Source organism: Taurulus bubalis (assembly GCF_910589615.1).
Source record: "Taurulus bubalis genome assembly, chromosome: 9".
Taxonomy (NCBI): Eukaryota; Metazoa; Chordata; class Actinopteri; order Perciformes; family Cottidae; genus Taurulus; species Taurulus bubalis.
The window spans coordinates 10848646-10871476 of record NC_136597.1 but is presented as its reverse complement, the minus strand read 5'-3'; the positions used below and the strand labels follow the sequence as shown (position 1 = coordinate 10871476).

The following is a 22831-nucleotide window of genomic DNA, read 5'->3' as shown; positions in this document are numbered from 1 at the left end:
CGTCATGGTAGTTTCCACAAATATTAGTAATACTATTAAGTAGAAGGAGTTATGATATTTATTTACAACCAAAGACAACACAAGACTCCTTAACAGTTCAAAGCTTCAACATTCAAAAGCCAGGTTCACCTGGTCATTCCTCGGCAAATCCCCTTCCTCTGCCTCTCCTTGTTCCCCATCAGGTGTAGAGGAGGAACTGAGCGGACCGGCAGCAGCACCCCTCTTGGAGGACTGACCGACTGCTCCAGAGCTTTCCTGTTAAAGTCAAACAGAGTGACGTGACTAAAAGAGAACACAAGGTTAGTCAGTAATTGCAACTAACAATTTAAAATGTTGAGTTAATACATTGGCAAGTTATCCAAATAATACTCGTTTTATATTTCAGTCCAAAATCTTATGAAGACTTGGTAACTATAGATGTGATGAGTACTTGTTTGGAATTTGTGTTGTAGACAAAGGTTTTGATTTTCATCAGGAAGGCTTTTACTTTCGTTTAGTCTGAAAATGCTCCAGTATCAGTTTTAGTTTCGACCACATGACCATACAGACAGTGCAGAGAATAGTCGGCCTCTTCTAGATAAACACTGCCACCCTCTGGTCATTTAACCACATTGAACACTTGCTGTCTAAAAATGAAATGTTAGGCTGACTCTGGGAGTAACGTTTTACTCCGTCCTACCTGACTGGATGTCTGGACTGTTGAAGATGGTCTGCGAGCTCCTTCCTGCTTCAGCTTTAATTTATACAGAGATAGCTCTATGCAAGACAAAATTCAGAAAATGTCAAGATAACATTATCAATGTGCGTGTCAGAAAGACAATTTAAGTAAATAGGACATTTTTACACCTCAGCTCTATTATTTTCAGTTACGTGAGCAGCAAACAAAAACTGCCGTGGAGTCTGCAACACTTACTGCTTGCAGACTTCTCTGGTTGAGGCCCCTCGGGCTCCTGTATGTTCCAGGTAACCCTCTTGACTTGAGTCTTGGATTTCGCTCCCACTGCAGTCGACACCTGATCATTCTTCTCCTCTTTTATTTCTTTCTCTAGTTTGACGGACGCACCGCTTTCCTCTGTGCGCTCAGACTTCACATAGTCCAGGTTGTCCAGCAATACATCGACATTAAAGTCATCGTCAGAGTCTGAGAGTTCCTGAGCTTCCTGCTTTACAGGGACAGTCGACCCGGAGGTGTCCGGTTGTTCTCTGGAGGGCATTAACTCTGTGTGAGACTGAGAGCCTGTATCCTGGAGACTGTCTGCTGTACCCGGTGTAGTCAATGTTGAAAATGAGGTGGAAGGGGTAAAGTGGCATACTTCTGGGGAGCTTGGCTCTGATTTCATTTTGGGGATTTCAAACGTCTCAGTCTTGATTTCAAACGCCTCAGTCTTGATGGGGTCTTCTTCGTTCCCCTCCTCATCTATGCCTTTGGCTACCACCGAAGAATGAATGTCAGTTTCTTCTTTCTTAATTTGTTTCGTAAGAAAAATAGAATCTTCAAACATATCAAGAGACGCTTGTTGTTCTTTCTTAATATTTTTCCCAATCTTCATCTCTTTCACCATTTCTGCTGTTGTGGCCTGGCTGTCTGCCATGGGGTCTTTGCCTTTTTTTCTAAGTTCAGAGGGTGCAATCTTCTGCTTATTCACTGTAGCAGCTTTGTCCTCTTTGAGGGAGCTTCGTCTGATATCCTTCTCTTTTTTCTTGCCTGGTAATAGTTTTGTGTCTTTAGAGGACGAAACACAGGACCCTGAAGTTTTCTGAAGACTCTTTGATGATGATCCTTCTTTCCTTTTCTCTCTTGAGCTAGATCTAGACCGGTGTCGTCTCTTGTCTTTTGGCCGTGACTCCACCTTGTCTCTAGAGGAGAGAGACGATTGTTGCAGCTGTGTGTGGTCTTTCCTCCTTTCCCTGGATCTGGATCTAGACCTGGAACGTGATTTTGAGCGAGACCGGCCATGTCTCTTGTCCGTTGACACCCGTCTTCTATCACAGTCTCTCTCGCTCCTTTGTTTCCGCTTCTTCCTCGTTGAATGATCTTTGCTGCTAGAGCTGGAATCAGACCTGAAAGTAATGACAGACAAAACCTTTAACTGGAGAAAACGACATGGCCCTCATTAAAAGGTCTCAACAAACAGACAGCTCCTAAATGGTTGATACCAGGAATATTGGAAATAGTATTACATATTTACCTAGATCGCCTCCTGTCTTTGGATCTGGACCGCCGTCTCTTGCCACGAGTCTTATCTGGGGAATTGGACTGAGAGCTTTCTGAAGTCGAGTGTGCTCTCCTCGTTCTCTCTCGGGAGCTTGACCGCCTGGAACTCCTTCCTCTGTCCTTCTCCGTTTCTTTTCGTCGGCCTCCCTGGCCTGAGGCACGATGGTCTCCTCTCCCGTCTTCTGTCTCTGAACTGCTAGAGCGTTTCTCCTTTAAAGCTTGGACGGTCTTATTGTTATGGCCCAAATCTCTTGACGTGGGAGAGGATTTGGAATAGGATTTAGTTTCTGGCTTTTGTTTCTTCTTGGTGGGGGTAGAGCTAGATGCTGATGACTTGTCCTTACAGTCAGGGGGAGCACTGTTGGAGGTCTGAACAATCGGTCCACTCTCCTCCTCTAGAGTCTCTCGCTCAGCCTTTAAAAGATCCAGTCTGTGTTGAACAGGTGTTGTGTCGTCTGCCTTCTCCGACTTCAAACTTTTTAGGCTCTGAGCAAACTTTTTATCTTCCCCTGTATTGTCCGACTCTGGCTCCTTCTTAACTTGGCAAGTGGCAAGTAAGGAAGTTCGTTTCTCAGTCTTAGTGTCTATTAATCTAGATTCTTTTTCTACCTTGACATTTTTCTCTGAGCATTGGACCTTCTGTGATGTGGTTTCCTGAGTACCATCTCTCCTTGGTTCTTCCTGTGAGACCTCAATCTCCTGAGTCTCACTTTTCACAGTAACCAGGTCCTGCTTGCTTTTTACTAGACTCTTTTTGTTGCCCAAATTAGGAGCCTTCCCCTCACGTGTGGCATGTCGGGATCTACCACCCAGGCTTGCACTCTCAGCTTCATCGTCTGAGCTTCTCGAGTCTGACAGAGTGGGATCAAAGGGATCATAGATAATATTAGTGTCTTGTTCCGTACCAACCAGCATATGTGATGTCAGGAGAATCTGTTTATCCCTGTGCAGCTGTCTCTTTTTTGCATCATCTTCCTTTTTACTCTGAGGTGTCTGCATACTGCTTCCAGCAGCAGAGGATGACGAGCTGCTTAGCTGCCTTGACTGCCAAGAGTTCCCACTGGAGTTAATACGGAAGCTCACTGCTGATGAAGATGAGGAAGACGGGGGATGCCGCGTTTGGCTGGCAGAAGAGGAAGATGAAGAAGTGGAGAAGGAGTTGGAGAAGGTTGAGGACGAGCCGGCTCCATCAGGCCTCTGCCTCGGAGCCTGACCGTCAGCCCTGCCCTTTTGTTGGTCTACACTTTGCTGCCTTCCCTTATCCCCAGCAAAGCTGTTCATGCCCGTCTCTGGCACGCGGTGACCATTACTACTGCTGGTAGAATTACTACCGTTTCCGCTACCACTGGTGCTTTGATTGCTGCCACCATCACTGCTCTCTCTTTTTATTTTTGGTATCCTAGGAAGCACAGACACATCAACCCACATGGGCTTTGTAGGTGCCTTTTTAGGTTGGGACTGTGATAAGGCCACTGTCTTGCTCTTGGAGCTGGAGCTGAGCGCGGGGTGGATGGATGAGGAGGGGCTGGGGTCTCTAACGGCATTGGTTCTCAAGTCACCAGGAGGGTGTGTGGGTCGGACTGGACGAGGGGGCTGCAACCTTGGATGACCTCTGGGTGGTAAATCAGAATGGGAAGCTGGATGGCTGTGGCTGGCTGAGCAGGGCATGTGGGGAGGCAAGCGAGAAGAGCTCTGGGAGAAAGGTCTGTTCATAGACCCGTGGGAGGATCCTGGTAGGTCTCCGTTGGACTGGAGAGACGGAGAACTGTCTCCTTGGCTCGGTGACATCACCGGGCTGATCTGGACGCTGGCATCTCCTGAGCTGCAACTTGGAGTAAAGGCCGATGGCAACACTGTAACACAAACCATTTACAAAAGATAAACACACTTAAATGAGTGGAATAATTACGCTTTTTTGCTTTGCTCGACAGATTGACTTACACATTGTACACTGCTTAAAGTAATTATTTAGAGTAACATGTCACGGTCTTGGGGAAAACCAGGAAATGGTAACAGCAACAGGCAGTCACAGTCAGCTGAGAGCCAGTGAGGAATAACCTATTGCACATGCGTATCGCATGAAGATAGTTTAAATATTGATATTCACTAACTTGACCTGCATTTTACAAAAAGCATTCAGGTTGAAATCTTTTTATTTTATCTATGATAATTTCATACATTTTTCCTCTATTATTTACCAATTCTTGCATACACATGTATACAATTTTGAAGATATCAACAACTACAAAGGCAACCACAAATGTCATTGATTTACAACACATAAACAAGACACAAATAAGTAAGTAAGGAGACAGCATATGAAAAAAATAAAAAATTTACTTAAAAATAATGGAGAAGGCAAAGAAATAAAAAAGAAGAAATATAAATAAATGAGCGGAGATCGTGCATTGTTTGGGTTTGGATGCATTTCAGGCTTCAGCTTTGCAGGATTGGTTGGTTTAGTATTATTAGTTCTATAAGTTAATTTGAAGTCGTTTGATATTCAAAAGCTGGATATTTCAAAAGGAACATTTATTTGTATAAGACGTATGATAAAGTCAGATCTCTTGTCCTTAGTTAGTCTCACAAAGCACCAGGTGTCTTCAATCCAACAGCTATAACACAGTTAATTCAATTTTGCTGGTCAGATGTGTTTAAAACTGTGCCACACACACTTACTTGGCTTTATAGCTTTAAGGGTACCATCCCGATTAATAACGACATCAGAGCTGTCCAGCATGAGGACACTCTGTCCCGATAGGATGCTGCCCAGGAGGTCGGGCACAGGAGCCACCTCCACATCTCCGCCTGATTGGTGCGTATTCATACCTCTCCTGGTAAAGCAAAGCAAAGCTTTAATTAGACCAACCATGTTTCTTTAGTATTCATTTAACTAGATGCCATCTTGATCACGAAGCCAAGACACCTCACACGTCGCATTTAGAAGTAATGATGACGTGTAACTTGTTGTTTAATCATTATTTTGCTCATAATCTTTGGCTCTTATCTTAACTGATCTTTTTCAACCACATTTACATTCAGCAGAGAGCAACATGTCATAAAAAGCAAGGTACTTTGTGAGCCAATCAACATTGGATGATTTTTGGGTCATTATCACTAATATTGAGGACATTTAAAAACCCTGCATTCTTATATCATGCTGCAGTAAAGCCTTGGTTCCTAATCCGAACCTTTTCTGGATAACTAACCCTGACACTTCATGGCAAAAAGGGGACGTTACCTGGAAAGGCCTGCAGTGACTGGTCGAGCTACAGGCTGGTGCGAGCGAAGAGCGGAGCGAGAGAGCCCTCGTCTCTTGGCCTCCAACAGCGATGCAACGCGGGCCTGCTGCTCTTCCTCCTCACTGGTCACATCAATACTGTAAGGAACAATTTACTTAATTAACACTGCTCATCTACATACAAACAGTGAAATATACACAATCCACACAGGTGATGGTTATAACTGCATAATAATAATTATGATAAGAATCTCCCAAACTAATCAAATATTTGTTTGTAAACTGAATTTGTAATTGAAAGTATCATAATTTGTATCTCACATCCATGCTGCATAAGCGTCAAAGCAAAGCACACATTTGGCAGAAAAAAATGCGTGGGAGCATTTTACACCATCGCTGATATGAAAAAGCTTGGTGAAGCATATGTGCGAAGGAGTTACTGTACAAAGGAGTCAGGACCACTAGACCAGTATGAGAGTGGCACTAGCAACCATCTCTATTCATTAGCTACTTATTATACAATATTATAAACTAAAGATATTGGAATTTGGGTCAGCACTACAATATGCACAAGTCTTCTTACCGATCCGCAAATGGATCCAGGTCAAAGGGTTCTCCACAGATAGAGAGGGATGCTGCACCTATGTCGGCACGCATGCTGCTTAGCGTTTGCTCTGATGGCCGATATACTGTCGGAAGCGAAGAGGTCTTCTTGTCCTTTACGATTCTGAGATTATTAGCAATACGGCTTCGAGGAGTGACTGCCTTTTTCAACATCTAGTGGGGAAACATAAGTAGTGTTTATCTAGAGAGAAAAGCATCTTACAACCAACATGATCAATTAAATGATTAGGTATTATTAATTATAAATCCTTTTAATTCATTATTCACATTCCGCATTAGATTCATCAAGTGAAACATTTAAAACCAAATCATGTAAATCTCAAGACTGATGTTGATGACACACTTACCAGACTTTTTCTGGATTTAGTCCTTCTCCCTTTTCGTCTCCTCCTCTTGACTCCTGTACCGGTTTTACTCTTAGTGGAAGAGGTCTTCCTTCTTTTTACCTTTCTGCGCTTCCCTGTCATTCATAAAAGTTATCCCACACCAAAAACGTCATGAGTTTGGCCTCATAACTATTTCATGCTTTTCCTTCCACAACATCTGTTCATGTGTGTGTGTGCGCATGTGATTATGTTAACTATCAGAAAACTGTGTGTGTGCTAACTTACCAGTCCTGCGCCTGCTGCTAGAAGGGACACGAGGTGTTAAATCCCGTATATACACAGCCGTGTTGAGCCCAGACACCACAGCATTAATAGTATCATCCAGCCAATTGGACTGAATCAGATACGTTGGGGCCAACTAGGAAGATACAGTTTGCATTACTCCACTAGTTTGCTTTCACAAACTACTGCTGTCTAAACACAACTCCGAAACACATGCACTGCTTCTTAAACATAAGCAATTCATCAACAATCCAACACAACGAATGTCAAAACCTCATGCCATCATTTCTGCTGTCGGCAGCACTAAAGTACATTACCCAAACGCACAACTCCATGAGTCATAAATGCCATCAGTAAATATATCTGCACAACAACAAACCTTGTGGAACATCAAGACATTTCTGCAAGATTCAGCCTGCTCATATGCTGTGGTAGTAGGTTAGAAAGTAAGCCAAGACTGAAGCATCACGCCTCATGCCAAACCTGGGATGTCCGTGCCTGTGTGATGCGATGTCGGTTGACATTAGCTCGAACCCTCTCACTCTGCTGAGTTCGGGCGATAGCTCTGGTGGGACCTGCAGCACCAGACTGAAAGCGACTGGTGGCAGAGCGGGCAGTGGAAGGTAGGCTCTCTGTATCACTTGGATCTTCAGCTGAACCCCCTAAGACAAACATATTTGGTATATAATGAACAAAGTTATAGCTAAATATGTAGTTTAGGGAGCAATTCCACAAAGAAAAAACGTACCATAGCAGCATTTTCAAAGTAAATTCACTGAAATACGTAATATACGGTATATCGCGAGACATAATATTCCAATTTAGTTTTCTTCCTGTCTGTAAAGGACTAACAAGTCCAAAATATTGTTTGAGAACGTTTTTAGGACGGCAAATAACGTAAAGGCGTACTTGAGTGACGGTTAGTGGCTTCACACTCAGGGCAGAACCATTCCTCCACAGGAACAGAGTCAATAGATGGCGTGAGACACTCCATGTGATACCTATGGAACAAAAAGGCATGACAAATCTCTCGGATGATATGAAATCTGACTAAAGCCTAAATAAAAGCTGACTTTCAAAACACTAAGAAATGGTTATTTAGGTTAATAATATCTATCTCACCCAGAATCACAGCCATCGCAAAGCAGGAGACGGTCCTCGCGGTCACTGCCCCCACACACCTCACAGCTGGTCTGCTCCAGGTCCAAATCTATTATTTCCTCTTGCCCTTCCTTCACAGGCTTTTGTACTGTGATCTGAAGCAAGCAGACATCACAAACCCCACATGAACAATCAGCCCACACAGCATGATGTACATAGCGTGAACCTATTTCACAAATGTTTCAGAAGTTATGCTACGAACAAAGACTGATCGCACTCACCACTTTCTTTACTTTGCCTCCAAAACATTTTCTTAGGTATATGCTGTTGAAGGCAATACGGTCTACGGGACACGAGTTTGCATTCTAAATAGCGGGAAAAAAAACGTTGGAAATTAGTCATTGAGTTTCCTCTACCACAGATGCTTCTTAAGTGCAAAGTATTTACTGTTAATCAAATGATATGAAGTGCTCTCTAACAAAGTGCCTTCTCCTTGGGCTCATACCACATTATGAGAACCCACCTTGGCCCATGCTAGGATGCAGTCAAGACAGAAGTAATGCTCGCAGCTCTCTGGTGTTGCAACAGGCTGGCTGCTGAATGAGTTAAGGCAGATGGGGCACTTTTCTGCATCCTCATCCGAGCTCATCTCTGCAAGATCAATAGAGGGTCCCCCAAAAGCTCCATCCACCGGTTTAGCATCTTCCTCCTCGTCCTCATCTGATAAAAGTGGGTAGAAATCTATTGTGAATGTCCTATACATAGTATATTGAAAGAGGTTATTTCTGCACAAAGTAACACATAACTCAAAGTATTGGGCAAATAATGATATACTTCACATGTGTAGTGTATTGCAGAAGCTAATTGCTTTCTCTTTCAACTCTACAGCAAAAACCTCTTGTGTTACAAAAAAGCCAATATTGTGGGTTGCATCTAAAAGAGACTTTAGTTTATTTTGTAATTACATAAACTGTAGTTGAAAAAAAGTTTAGCAAAGAATAATAAGGCTATCTGATGATTTTGTAGAAAGTATGTCACTCTTACCATCCTCCTCTTCTCCCTCTTCTCCCTCCTCTTCCTCCTCATCTTCCTCATCGTCATCCTCTCCATCTGGGTGATCCTCCTCTTCTTCCTCACCACTGTCAGATTCTCCCTCCTCAGAGTCCTCTTCACCACTGTCTGAGTCATCTTTGAGGAACACAGATGCATGAGGTGTTAAAAACGTCCGGGTATGTTTGGTACTGTACCCTTATGGAAGTGAATGACATTTATGTACTCATTCATTCATCAGCTCAGTATCTTAAACATAACAAACATGTTACTCAAGCTACCTGAGATGGCCCACAACGCAGTCCTTTTTCCTTTGCTGTGGGATGCGCTGGGGTTGATCAGCTCATCTTGGCTCTCATCTTCATCCATGGTTGACCATCAGAAAAACTGCCCAACAATTTCTGACAGCTTCACTTTAAAGGAATCCTTCGAAGATGGAACAGAATTACAGATCGTGTTTACAAAACAGAAACTGTCCAGATTTGTCTTGTGTACAAATGTATCACACAATGACATCATCTCATTAAGATGCAAGTGTGGCGGTTGCATGAAGCCTAAGGCACTAAGCCAGGCTACTCTGTTTATAAATGGTCAGGAGGACATGACTTCAGTGAACAGCCAGCCCGAACAGAGCAAGATATCCTCACACTTGAAGCACTCGTGGGTAGTTCAGAAACTACAAAACAGAAGCTTTGAATGAAAAGACTTCTGCAACTAATTTGTATTGTTTGCAGACAAATAGGAAATTGTTAGCTAACGTCCACATTGTGCTATCGCTACATTTGTAAACAAAGAAGAAAGCTCTGCACCAAGCGGATTGTTTCCTCTCCGCCTCGGATGAAATACACATGCAGGGTATATGTACATATGCATATTAAAGACATATTGCACTGACAATAAGTTGGGACTAACCTTAACGAACAAATTATGCTAGCAAGTAACATTAGCGTCAGTGTAGCGTGTTAGCTAGCCTCACAATAGCTAAATTTAGCGAACGTCAACTACAAGCACCTTCAGACCCTGCGCCCATGAGGCACCCAGTTTGAGAGGTAACGTCAATGTGGCGTCACACACAACCCTCATCCAACCATCATAGCTGCAGTGTCCTATCGGAGCATTTCATAATAATTAAAAACCTACCCGACTCAGTGATTTTTCGGTAGTATTTGAAGTCTGCACGGTTGTTGACTGACACCACCGGCTGGCTGAAGACGGAAATGGCAGAGTGCACTCAGGCAACTGCGGCTCTTAAAGAGACAGTGTCGCTTTAGAGGAGAGCGGTCAGACGGACACACACACAGCAGGCCGCATGTGAAGCAGAATCACAAGTGTGTGTTTGACAAGTACGTTAAACATACGAGAGATTTGACTCGGAAATGTGCATAACAATAAATAGACGTAGAATAAAACAATACAAATATAGAAATATAATAAAAACAATGAACATAATGCAATAATAGATACATATGGTAAATAACAAACAGATACTAGTACTTTAAAACATGTATATATGTTTAAATAAAAGGATATAGAATACTGAAATGGGATTTTAAATGCCCACACTGTAATCTAGACTTTGCTCACAATAACAAAAGAAAAACACACCTGGTGACCACCTTCACACAGCTGGCCTTGATTACAGTAGGCCCACATGGTCTGTAGTTAATAAGTACTGCAAAGTACACGTCACACTATTAGTGCATGGTGGTCAGTCTAAAAGTGTGCAGGGGTGCGCTGTTTGAAATAAGTAACACTGAGATGATCTGTGTTCAGGATACATTTTTGTCTGTGTTAATAATTATACATTTTAACATGGCTTTATTTAGCCATAGCTCCAAACCCTAGCTTCACACTAATCAAAACGTAACATGTATATCTTTATTCCAGGGTGGTCACAAGCCACAAGCAGTCAGTGGCCTGCAGAAGATAAGTGCCGTTGTCGCCCCCTAGCGGTAACTCAGATTTGGCACAAACCAGCGGTTACATAACGTAATGTAATCCTGATTTGCTACTTTATGTCAAGGGGTTATGTGTATCCTGGCTGTGAATAATCCGACAGTGTTTTGACAGTCAAAAACTGCCCAGAAGGAAGCTCTAGAATAGACTAACCTAAACCCCCCAAAAAATGTTGATATTATCCAGACCAAACAAAACAAAACATGGAAAGAACATCATGTTCCAGCTGACAAGTTGAAATGGGGGTCAATTACATTTTTGTATATATCAAAAAATATGTTGTGTTTTTTGTTGTTGTTTATGTCATTTATTACAATTAATCACGACGAAAATTGTTGTGGATAATAATACTGTAATATCTATGGTATGATATTGCAATTCTTTAAGCGAGTAAAGGAGTATATTGAAGTTCCCAATCCGCCTAACTTTTTTATATGTTGTTAAAATTCAAAGGTGAAACAAATTAAAATCTGTATTGCAGTATCAAGTCGTTTTTATGCTCTACAATGTGTTATTGTCGTGGACTCATAACTCTCCGTTAATAATTGAGTTCCTCCTCATCCTCCTCCACCTCGTCGTCATCATCAGATCAAACTGTCATGCTGCATCCTTGGTACGTGCACATCCACACTCCGCTCATGGCAACACTGTACACAAGTAAGCCGAGTTCAACCACTTCCCGCTGTAGGGGTAGGGGCGACCTTCGTCAAACCGGCTGAAAGTGCGCTTATCCCGCCTGCAGCAGCAGCTGTCGCATCGCATGGCGCATGGGGTGTAAAGAAAACGGTGTCACATTTTTGTTTGCAAAAAATAACCGGTGAGGACAGTACACTGTTCACAGCAGAATGGTTTATTCCTAATGTACGACGTGCAGAACTGAACGCGCCGCACCCCAACTATAACTCACAAAGCCCGCTGGACTTGCTGGCCTCATCGCACCCACCTCCGTGAGATTTATATTCGTGGGTTATCAAGAATAGGTGGGCCGTTCGCCTTCAACGCGGCAGCCCATTGGCTGTGCTTGATGTCAGTTTCTTTCTAATTTGCATAACCAGGTCGGGTTGCAGATGCAGGGGAGTGGGCAGGGTAGGGGTAGTGCAAGTGAACTGAACTTCTGTGTCGGTGTAGGCAACACTATATCATCCAAATGCACCTAACTTTAACCATGCACAGTGATTTCTTTTTGAGGGAAAAAATAATTTGGAGGTTTTGATTGATAGTTGAACGCTTCCTATCGGCGGAAATGACATCTTTTTTTCTTTTACAATTAATACCAAAGAAAACTTGGATTCTGGTAAGTAGCTTCCTTTATCTGCCACTATTCTGTATAATATATGGTGTGGCTGAATAGGCCACATCCAACATACCATTACCGTTAGATATCATTTCTCTTTTCATTTTTTATTTTAGAACTTTTTCATTGCAATTGAAATGTAAAGCACTTTAATGTATTTCGGCAGCCAAATGCATGAAGTGAACCAGCTTTGATTTCAAATGACATGGATACAGTTTGTTACAGTTACAATTGGTGATTGATGAGATTTGGGATTTAATTGAATTGTTCGACAATTTGGTGTTGTATACATGAATTTAGATAACATTATGTTCTATGCATCAGTGATGTTATTGGAAGATATACCACTAATCTCCTCACTTCATGTTGACTATGTATGTATTATCTATTACTGTTTTATTACACCGTTGTCTGTGCTACTCCACAGATTGTTTGTGCTTATGGTTATGATATCTGAGATCTAAAACCAGGTAAGCCACTGACTAACGCACATTGTGCCAGTTGCCAAATCCACTGTGCGTGTGACAGCGGCTAACCTGGTTTTGGGAACACTTCTGATTTTTTGCCTGTCCAAGACCAACCCCAGCTGGAACAGACAGACTCCTCCATCTACAAGCAGTCCTCCTTGATCATGTCCCATGCACATTGCTGGGACAGGCCTGCTTCAACATGACTGCCTGCCCAGCGGTCTCCATGTGTAGTGTAGCTTACTTCCTCCTATAGGTTCACATACTGTTCCTTATTTGGGGCCAGTGGCTTTGCAATGCTTCTTATAGAGCCCCCTACTGTGAAGACTATTGGTGAGTATTTTATTTCCGTTTCTTTTTCAGCTTTGTGTTTTAGACATGATAATCATCGGCCATACTGGTTCCCATTTTAAGGGTCAGGGGATTCCCTCCAGCAAAAATGAGCATTATACTATAAAAACACCGAACTTGCAGTTATACAATAATGTGTCCACCCCTTTTTACAGTAGAACAAGCATTTTTCTAGTTTATATGCATGTTGCCAGTAATAAAATCAAAGTCAAGTGTATTCAAACATTATGTACCATGTGTGTTCCTTCAAGTGAAAGTAAAGTTTCTACTCAAATCAAGTGTGGCATCGTTTTGTCTTTCTGTTTTAACATGTAATGCATTTCTTGGCATCAGTGAGGATGTTTCATTTCCATCAGTGCACAATGACTCACTGTGACACAGAGGAATAGATAAGTGCAGTATGTCAGACTCATTAACTTGTGGCCTCCATTCATCATCATAATGTAGACGTGCAGATGCTCACTCCCGTCCAACAACAAGAAGGTCCTTTCACAGACTCTCACTGCCCATTATATATATTTGCATCGTTTAGTTTTAATACAAAAGTCGTCAAACGTTTAGCTCTGCCACCCCTTTTGCATTCATCCGACTACTTCTAAAGTAGATTTGGGGCCATTGTATGAGCAATGATAATTCCCTCACTGAGGTGTCCCGAAACATCCTGATAATCTGTTAATGCCCCGTTTACGAGATTGGAGTCTTCTGCGTTTAGATTTGAAGTGGGTGAGGTTGGATGTATTTCACTTTGTAGGGTACCAGGGGAAAACTACATGTACACCACTGGGCCAGTGTTTTCTACTTGATAAGGGAGCATTACTTTCAAGGGGATGGTGGGAAATACAAAGAGAAAGACTTTATAGTATGACTTTAGAAATATGTGCCCCTCATGTCCACAGGTAGGTGTCAGCGGTGTACCATGCTGTGGACTTGTGCAGACAGTGGGAACTAAACAGCTTATCTAACCCCCTGCCAAGCCAGACAGATCTAAATCTTCTCAGTAAAATCCAATTCTATGTAATTACTCATAATATCTAAACTGAACACGTCACATGCTCGTCAAACATGCACAACAATGGCACAAAGTGGAAATGGTGGATACAAAAATTTGATTTTCTTTTTTCAATATTTTATATAAATTGGTGTATATATTTAATTGGAAAGAAAATATGTGGCTGCTTGGAGTTTTACCTGTCAAGTGAGACCAGATGAGTATTTATAGAAACCGGCAGGGTTTCGCTCTGGGGTTAGCCAGAGCACAAGGAAGCCCACGTCACTCAGTGTGTAACAGCCAGCATACTTACTCTCCAGGGTAAACAAACAGGAAAGGGTTGGAGGACAAGAGTGTTGTGCAGAAGCCTGACTTTGTGCAACTGCGTGCTTATTCTATCATACCGCAGTTCTATTTGTCGGCAAATAACAAATGACAGAAAATAACTGAGTTGTTTTGTTGCCAGTATTTTAAAGATAGATAGAGAGAATCAGACAGAAGTCCAGAATTTTCCCAGATGTCCTTTGGTGCTAAAAAGACATAATTTCTTATTAAAAGTATAAACACACAATAGACTATTAACATTGTGCATTTACAATTAAAAAGGTCTTTAGGCGGCTCTCACAAATCATGTTAGGCCCTGTGCCTTCATGGTCACATGTCTTGTATATACTGGGTTACATCACCCATATCAGCCGAGGGTGTGCGATACCAGGATGTCCGCCACATTCCCATCTGCATACAAGGATGCATGTTGTGAACTTTTGATCAGCCACCTGAGAATTACAGACATAAAACGCCCAGGAATGATTGCGCATCAATGGATCCATGTAGCACAAGTTATGAAGGGAGCATACATATTTCAGTACTTATAACATATTCATAATGCATGTCACATAGGAGTTTCATGGTACTGTCATTTTTAGAAAGTGCACACTGGTGTGTTAATTATTTACTGCAGGGTGCAGTGCAGCTCCACTCCTAGTTACTGCAGTTTTAAGGATGATTATAATAAAATGTGACTCCACAAACAGGGCATTAAGAAAAACAATCACTCAACAAAATATCATCTAAAACACAATGCACATTTTTTATTGTATTTAAATATACAGTAATAGTAATTGCTCTAGGTAAAAGGTTTCTAAATTATTTTACATTTCATACAGATACTTTGCAGTGTTTACAGTAGCAAAACTCGGTAAATATATTTGTCTTATGTATATACAGTATGTATATCATGGTCGATTAAATAATGAATTACAAAGAAAGGGTTTAAATAAGAGGTGACGGTGACAGAACAGTGAACAACTCTCCTTTGGCCTTGCGGTCCATGTTTTATCTCCATGACGACTCTCGGGATGTCAGGACTGCAAGACACACAAAAATAAGTGGGGATGATGATCCCTTTGTTTGGAAAACATGTTTCAGCTAAGACACAGCAGGAGACACCAGGGTCAGTCAGGATATTCACACAAGCCTATGAGAAACACTCGCTGACACACACATAGTTATTGGGTTAATTCCTTTACCCGCCGGGGGTTGAGGACGAAGACTGTCTTGCAGTCAGAGTAGCATTTTGGGATAGAAACGGTTCAAGCATCGATTTCTATCCCAAAAACGTAGATGTTGTATAATCACACAAAGCAAACACCAAACTGCAGATGGTAGAAGAGAGTGCTCACTCCAACACACGTCACTTTGACCTGTCAGCATAACAGAAACATAATAGGATGATAAGTGCTATAATAAAGTAAATATTGGTTTCGGTGGTTCGGATGGTTATTTGTGGATAACAGTAATGAAGACAACTGACAACAGCAGCTTCACATACTGCTTGATGTTCGCTATAAGAACTTAGGTAAGTAAGCTTATACTAAATCTACAGTACACTGAGGCACAATACACGTTATGGCAGGTCAAATGTTAAGTGTGATGACAGCAGAAGAACCAGGCGCATACATCCCAATGGAGAAAAAGAAAAGTATTTTAACAAACTATGGCCTTGTTGCACTACTTTTGAAATGTATACCTTTGTTTTAACATGGAGCTTGAAAAATAATAGATAGATTGGCAAAACCTCCTATAATAAATTGTCCTCAAGTAGAGCAAAGATAGAGAAAAGAAAGACACATTTCTCTGTAAGCAAACCAAGGCCAAGGCTTCACACAGGAAGAGAATAGGACAGTGCAATACATTTTGCAGAGACCTTTCATGAAAGGCTCTTGCTCTTTGGAAGTCAAGCGTCACCAAAGTATGAGGCAGTGTATAGATACACCCCCCTCTCACGTATAAATAGTATCCGTACATAAAAGGCAAACTGAAATGGCATTGGTCTCATATCTTCCCATGTCACAGTGTAAAAACAGCACTACAATCAGAATGTCTTCTACAGTCATTCCCAGTGTGATCGATGCGTTACATGGAGATACGGTGAAAAGCAGCCGTCAGTAGACGATTGTTGACTTGAAGATGGGAAGGCCGCTCTGTATTACAGAGGGGGGTATTAGGAGCAAGTTCCCAGAAGAACCAAAAAGCAGCTACTATTAGTCCAGAAGCAAACAGTGAGAGAGGAGGAGGGCGGAGAGAAGAGACATGAAAGGATAGATAGACCCACATAATTAAAGAAGGAATACTTGAGAAAATGGAAGGAGGAATATGTTAAATAAATTGTAAAATATAGAATATAGACAAAAATCAGCAGAAGCCGAAGAGTTAGGCGCAGAAGTGAAGTCTTTCAGCCTTTAAAAAAGGTAGAGCACAGGGAAGCTGCTGAGAAGGAGCAGGGATCCACCACACAGATGCTTCCACTACCCGACACCAAAAAAAACCCGGCAGTTGTAGCCTTAAACCCAATCAAGCTGGGGTAGAAAGTATGGGGGCAAGGGGCTCTGGGACCAGGGGACGGGCAGGAGAGGAGCAGAGCAGGTTGGACTTGTGAAGCAGCAGGGTCTCACACATACACACCCTCAGGGTTGAGACTGGACACTAGAGGGTTTTGCAGGTTGCGTGGATGTCCCAGGAACTGTTTGGCAGAGGGGCGAGGCGGTGACTCCATTTGAGTTGCACTGAGGCCTGATGGAGAAACAGAAACACAATGAGAGGGCCAGTCCTCTCACTCTAACAGCAGAGTATACAATGTTGAGCTGTGTTTCCATACCTCCGTTCCTGTACCCTTCATGCAGAAGATGTGCCAGTTCTAACTGCTCCAGCTGCTCCTGAAGCTCGGTGCGTGAGTGGGTGTGCGCTGGAAGGACACCTGCCTGTTGTATAAACTGCTGCAGGTTACACTGCCTCAGCTCCTTATTCAACTCCTCAAGCTCGTCCTGCTTGTCCTGAGATGGAAAACAACATGGATCAGCGAGGAAAACAAAGGACTGACACCTTGTTTGCCTGTCAATGGGTGCGGCGTATGAAAACGGGATGAAGTAATTATGCCTGTTATTCAGTAGATACAATTATGTTCTGCATGGCTTGAAAGTTAACTGTAAAAATAACAAACCAACGGCAGAATTGGATGTACTTATAAGGCAGAACTTCTGTGTGTATTTTGCCTTTAGGTCACATTACTTCTACTATACATGTAAAGCAACTTTTCACCATGAGGGGGCAGCAGAGTCTACACATCGAGTCTCATTTCACTGACAGAGACTATCAGCTATCATCCACCATCAGACCATTCAGCTGCAATGAATCATCAAAGTCCCACATCCGCCATAAGCATTTTTCTAATTCCATCTGATTCCAAAAGCCTGAGGCGCATGCTTATCGATGGACACATAAAAATGCTCATTTGCCTGCTGCATTTCAAAGTTGTCTTAATCGACCAGGTGCCAAGGGGCCCAAGATATTAATCACCTCCAATAAATTAAAACACGGAGACGGGAGATGCTCCATAGAGACAGTGGCATCACCTTTGCACACACAGATTAAACTGTGATGCCTACAAACAGGCCAGTCAATCAGTCCTAATCGACTATCCATTTGTGCTTAATCAATGTGTCTGCTCACAGGACCGGAAGCAGCAGCAGCATGGCGGAGTCCCCAACTCCAGCGCCTGTGTGTGTTTGTGCCTGTAATTGATGTTGGATTGAGGCAGTGGCCTGCTGAGGCAGTTCACACTTGCAGGTCTGCCTCCATTAGTCTAATGGCAGGAACGCTGTGCTCATCATCACCAGCACTTAAACACTCGACTGTCAGCCTCGACCCATCGGCTGACTGATGACGGACACAGTCAGACATGCACCCCTTTCAATGACTATGAACTGAGCTGTATTATTCTGTATTAGGTTATGAGTATTAACATGCATCTCATTTCTAGGCGACAACTGCCTGGGTGGCCAAACCCCTCTGTGGTTACTTTTGGATTATAAACTCTTGCAGTCCTGTTATGACATGGTGGTACATATTGTTCCAGGATGTATGAGAAGAAAAAAACTGAAATCTAATAGCTCTGTTCTGCAGCGGCATGCTGTCTATATAATTGGCAAATTGATCATGACACAGTCCTTCTCTGTTCCATCAATCAGGGAGTAAATGTTGAGTCAGACGCTCCCCACAAGGATGACGTACTGAAAAGCAAATGAGCTTATCGTCATGTTTTAATCAGTTTTGCAGCCAGTATGTTAGTTAGTTATTACTTTTAGCCCAGTGGATTGAGCATTAGACACAAAGACCTTTCAGTCTGGCTATGCTAATGAAAACATGGAAGCACTTGTTTTCACTGTGCTCCATTTCCTTTTGGCAAAACATTAAAAACTATACTACAATAAAAGCAAAATTAAATTATTCACTCCCCTGGCTGGAACTAGTCTGAATGAGCTCCATGAAGTGGATACCCAAGTACTGGGTTTCATTTGGATTATGAGGAAACTCGAGTTTCGAGCTTCAAACTGGGTTCGGCTTTTATTGATACAGCCACATCTATGACAACCACCATAAGTAAACAAACAATGACACCACAAACTAGCATACGTTGAGGCTGAGTAGATCCAATAAAAGGGGCTTTTGTTCTACAAATCAATCCTCTTTAATCTCCTTTTCAATACACAGGGTACAATAATATGTAGATACTGGCAATGTAATATAAACACCATTCGTAACCATGTGTTCAGAACATGCATACAACAACATACCTGCCAAACCAGTTTGGCGAGACTGCAAATTGTTTTCCAGACAATATAACATTTTCATACACGGTAGGATATGAATATACAGCATTCATGTCATCATACTTAGTTGAATAATTATTCATATATAAAAAATAATGCCATAATAAATCATGTGTTCAAGTGTCTCTGCACTGCTGTTTGTCTGCTGCAGTATGCAGGTAGGAGAGGGATACAGTTTTACAGTATGGCTAGAAGAGGGTCTGTGCTACGCCCCTCAAATAACAACACACGGGCTGATGTGGGTTTATAGCCCTTTCTCCAGAACCGTTACCTCTCTCCTTACCTGCATCAGAGACTCTGCCTTCCCCAGAGACTTGTCAGTCTCAGACAGCTGCTCCTCCAGCTCTATCCGGTGATTCTCCCGGCTCTGGAGCTCTGCTTTAATGGCATCGAGGGATTCCTCGGGTCCGTTTGCTCTCTCTTCCGTCTGGCTTTCCCGCTGGATCTCTTGCTCCAGCTGAGCCGAGCGAACAGAGAAGTCGTGGAGCCGCCGTCCGCAGTCGTCGAGCTTGGCGTGGAGCTCCCCCAGCTTCTTTCTCATTCCTCGCTCCCTCTCCACCTCTGCCTGAAGCTCCTCCTCCCAGTACTGCTCGTGGGCCAGCTCGGCCTGGTTCCTCCGCATCTCCAGCTCCAAAATGTCCAGCTCTTCATGCAAGTGAGCGTCAGAACCTGGTGAAGGACACGGAGATGGGTAGGGACGCTCCCAGGTATGCGACTCCCTCTCGAGAGCTTCTAGCTGGGCCTCCATGGCCCTCAGTCTTTCTTGTTGCTGAAGAACCTTCCTGAAGACCTCCTCTTTGGCTGGGCCTATAGGTGGTGATGGTGATGGGGATGGAGATGGCACATGAGGGGAAACAGGGCTGGGCGAAGGGGACGGGGAGGCTCTTTGCTCTGGAGAGTCCCGAGCAGACCTCTGAAACTGTTTGGCTTTGGTTCTAGGAGAGGTGGATGGCCCTAGGTTAAAGGTGAGTGCTTTCTTGGGCTGGCTGCGTTTGGATGGCTCTGGCTCAGGAAGCTTGGGCAGTGGAGGGGGGCTTGGTCTGTCCTGTTTTGAGCTGGGTCCGTCACTGCTGCTCGGGCCGGTACGACGCAGGAAGAACTGAACTTCGCCTCCATGTTGGCCTAACTTAGCCAGAGACTCCAGAGGCTTCTCTGTGGCCAACAGCTGCCGTTCTGTATCCCTAAGACGCTGGATCAGAACATACCGGCCTGTCTGACCTGGGGACAGAGAGAAACGGGGAGTGAGGACAAAGACATGCACCGCCAAGCTGAAAGACAACATAAACGACCTTGTCTAAAACACCACCATATCAAACTGAAGAGAACTCAATAACTTTCTCCTCCTTCACTGTTATTAATGCTGTTGATTTAAATCCAGCTTCTACGCAAGTAGCGCGAGTGAAATGAAATCAGACGCATTAGGATGATGCTGATACCTTTAAATCTCTGCCTCTGAGGATTGGAAGAAAGGCTTCTTCGTAAGACTTGCACAACATGTAAAAAATGTTCAAATAAACTGTTTCCACAAGGACCTTGAAATTAGGACAAGCCCTCCCTGATGACTTGGCAGGCAGCTCACTCATGGAAGGAGGAGAGTGCTAAATCTGGATTTATGTTGTTCAACGCTGCTGCAGCGTAAGGCTTGAATAAAGCCAGAGGATACAGAGACAGGGAGCCAGAAATCCAAACTGACCCCCTGAAAATCCAACAAAGTACTCAATTCGGGTCAGAGGAGAATGAAAAGGTGAGTGTACTCATGTTTTGTCTGACTCAAATTCCCCATCGCTGTTATCTAATCACTTCAGGCAAGATAAATTAATCAAGCACACAGACAAGGTGCCAAGTAACCACAGCTTGGAGGCTGGTATCACAACACGATGACCCAATGATTTTCACAGCAGAACTTATTTCTCACCGATGGCCTGGGCCAGAGCGATGACCACATCCTGGCAGGACGTCTCCTCAGACAGGCCGCACACCACCCGCACCACTCCGTCCACCCACACTTTGAGCTCCATCTGGGACCAGGCAGGAGGAGGCGAAGGGTAAGATGGTCTTTGCAACGGATCACTTCAGCTTGGCTTGCCTCAACTCAACACTGCATGGCACAGACTCTGAAAGAGAAAAAAAGAGAAAGACATGTTACACGTGTGTTGATAAGATTGAGAATTGATCCAGAAATCCAATTTCCCAGTTGCAACAACAAACCTTTGTAATTGTAGAAAAAGTAGGGAGCGTATTGAGAAGACAGAAAACACACCATAACTCTCTGAAGGCTTCATTGATCATACTGTAATCTTACCCCGACATGTGACACAACTTGTTGCTAACCTAAACACAACACATTGCAAGCTGTCATATATACACGGCACTCTCACTTGTTAGTCAATTTGTTGAAATACCAGTTTCTAGTCTAAACAGTGCCGACTTCAAAAAGTACTGTGCTGAGTGAGAGTGTGATTGAATTGTAAATTTCCAGACCAGCAGCCAAGGGGGGAGAGCAGTGTAGCATTTTGTTAAAGTTCCTAGTGGTTAGTTAAGAGCCCCGGCAGTATCTCGTGGACCTGGAAGCATAAATGCCAATCTGTAACCCAATTAAACGCTCTGCTGCCCTCCTTCAAAGCAGTTATGATAGCTTACTGCCGAGGGGAACGGACAGGGAAAGTGGAGCAACTCAAGTGTGTCTATGTTTGGGAGAGGGTGTTTGTGTGGGGAGAAATACATAGAAACATGGCAGGAGAGATAGAACAAGAGTGTGTGTGTGTGTGTGTGTGTGTGTGTGTGTGTGTGTGTGTGTGTGTGTGTGTTGTGTGTGTGTGTGTGCGTCAGTTTGAGCCCCTTAGCAGGACCAGGAACTGTCTCATCAGACTTCAGACAGTAGATCAGCAGGTTGCCTTCCACGCGCCGGGCAGCAGGTTTAATTTAAATAAATATTGTTATGTTCAGTCCTCCGTCTGTCTCTGGGTCTGTACTTTTTACAGCTAAGCTTCAAAACAAGGTAATAAAAAACCGCAGTGCTCATAAAAAGTAAAATGCTTTGGGCGGTGGCAGGATTATCTCTAGAGCTTGGCACAGTAAAGGAAACTTTGTAGCCTAGGTGGGTAAAAGACAACTCTTCACCCAGAGTCAGACAGATGGTGTTCTCTTTCCGCCTGCCTCTCCGGTTCTCAATGGGAGGTGTTTAATACTGAGCCCCACCATTATCTTGCCCCTCATTCAGGGCCTGGCTCTGCTCCACTGGCTGCCTATAGGGAGCTGCTTTGGAGGAATGCACTGACTTCATCTGCCGGCCGGAAGAATTCCTGCTTTTCTTAACAAAGCCCTCACCCCGCCCCTCGTCTGCCGCTGACCTGGCTGCCCCGCACCACCATTACTTGTCCGCTGTTTAAACGGCAAACACAAACTCTGCTGGGGAGCAACAGCCTATCTGATGTGGCAACAACATCACACAGAACAGCTCAACATGACACCGCATACGGGAGGGAATGACGCCACAGCTCAGAGATTGAACCAGCGGATCGAGATCACAGGAGATAGAGACGGTGGATCACATGCGGTAGAAATTCTTTTGAGCTACGCGAGCGTGGTGGTTTCATCTAGAGAGAAAGTTGATATGATATGAAAAGGTAGTGCTTATCAAAATCAAACACCAGGAGTTTCAACACAGCCAAGATGTCAATGTGTTTCTTTAAGACGGCACAGAGTGTGCTGTGTTGAAATACATAATTAACCCTGACTAGTTGAGTCAGTAGACAATCATTTACTTTA

The 22831-nt window shown here is 43.4% G+C and overlaps 2 protein-coding genes across 2 annotated transcripts in view; both read right to left on the bottom strand.

Annotated features, from left to right (window-relative positions):
- Positions 1 to 9208, bottom strand: part of phrf1 (PHD and ring finger domains 1) — a gene marked incomplete at its 5' end in the record, with an annotated part of 11424 nt that extends 2216 nt beyond the window's left edge. The window contains 16 exons of the mRNA XM_079224002.1: positions 130 to 255; positions 680 to 756; positions 914 to 2061; positions 2190 to 4068; positions 4895 to 5049; positions 5457 to 5594; positions 6040 to 6233; positions 6428 to 6540; positions 6692 to 6824; positions 7172 to 7350; positions 7598 to 7689; positions 7811 to 7944; positions 8071 to 8154; positions 8313 to 8509; positions 8834 to 8977; positions 9121 to 9208. Coding sequence (XP_079080128.1) covers positions 130 to 255; positions 680 to 756; positions 914 to 2061; positions 2190 to 4068; positions 4895 to 5049; positions 5457 to 5594; positions 6040 to 6233; positions 6428 to 6540; positions 6692 to 6824; positions 7172 to 7350; positions 7598 to 7689; positions 7811 to 7944; positions 8071 to 8154; positions 8313 to 8509; positions 8834 to 8977; positions 9121 to 9208 — 4881 coding nt within the window. The remainder of the gene's footprint in view (positions 1 to 129; positions 256 to 679; positions 757 to 913; positions 2062 to 2189; positions 4069 to 4894; positions 5050 to 5456; positions 5595 to 6039; positions 6234 to 6427; positions 6541 to 6691; positions 6825 to 7171; positions 7351 to 7597; positions 7690 to 7810; positions 7945 to 8070; positions 8155 to 8312; positions 8510 to 8833; positions 8978 to 9120) is intronic.
- A 5816-nt stretch (positions 9209 to 15024) lies between these two features.
- Positions 15025 to 21088, bottom strand: rassf7a (Ras association domain family member 7a). Its single transcript, XM_079223145.1, has 5 exons — positions 20979 to 21088; positions 19347 to 20281; positions 17053 to 17227; positions 16860 to 16967; positions 15025 to 15262 (listed from the first exon to the last, which is right to left on the bottom strand). Exons 1-5 carry the CDS (start codon positions 21079 to 21081, stop codon positions 15231 to 15233), a joined length of 1353 nt encoding a protein of 450 aa, XP_079079271.1. The 5' UTR covers positions 21082 to 21088; the 3' UTR covers positions 15025 to 15230.
- Between the last annotated feature and the right edge of the window lie 1743 nt (positions 21089 to 22831).

What these genes read in the sequence shown, in the direction of transcription:
- rassf7a (XM_079223145.1), bottom strand. Translation starts at nt 21,081, where the DNA reads ATGGAGCTCAAAGTGTGGGTGGACGGAGTGGTGCGGGTGGTGTGCGGC. An exon ending in CGCTCTGGCCCAGGCCATCG is followed by an intron (nt 20,282 to 20,978) that starts GTGAGAAATAAG and finishes CTCTGTCCCCAG; the next exon opens with GTCAGACAGGCCGGTATGTT. An exon ending in TGAAGGGTACAGGAACGGAG is followed by an intron (nt 16,968 to 17,052) that starts GTATGGAAACAC and finishes TTTCTCCATCAG; the next exon opens with GCCTCAGTGCAACTCAAATG.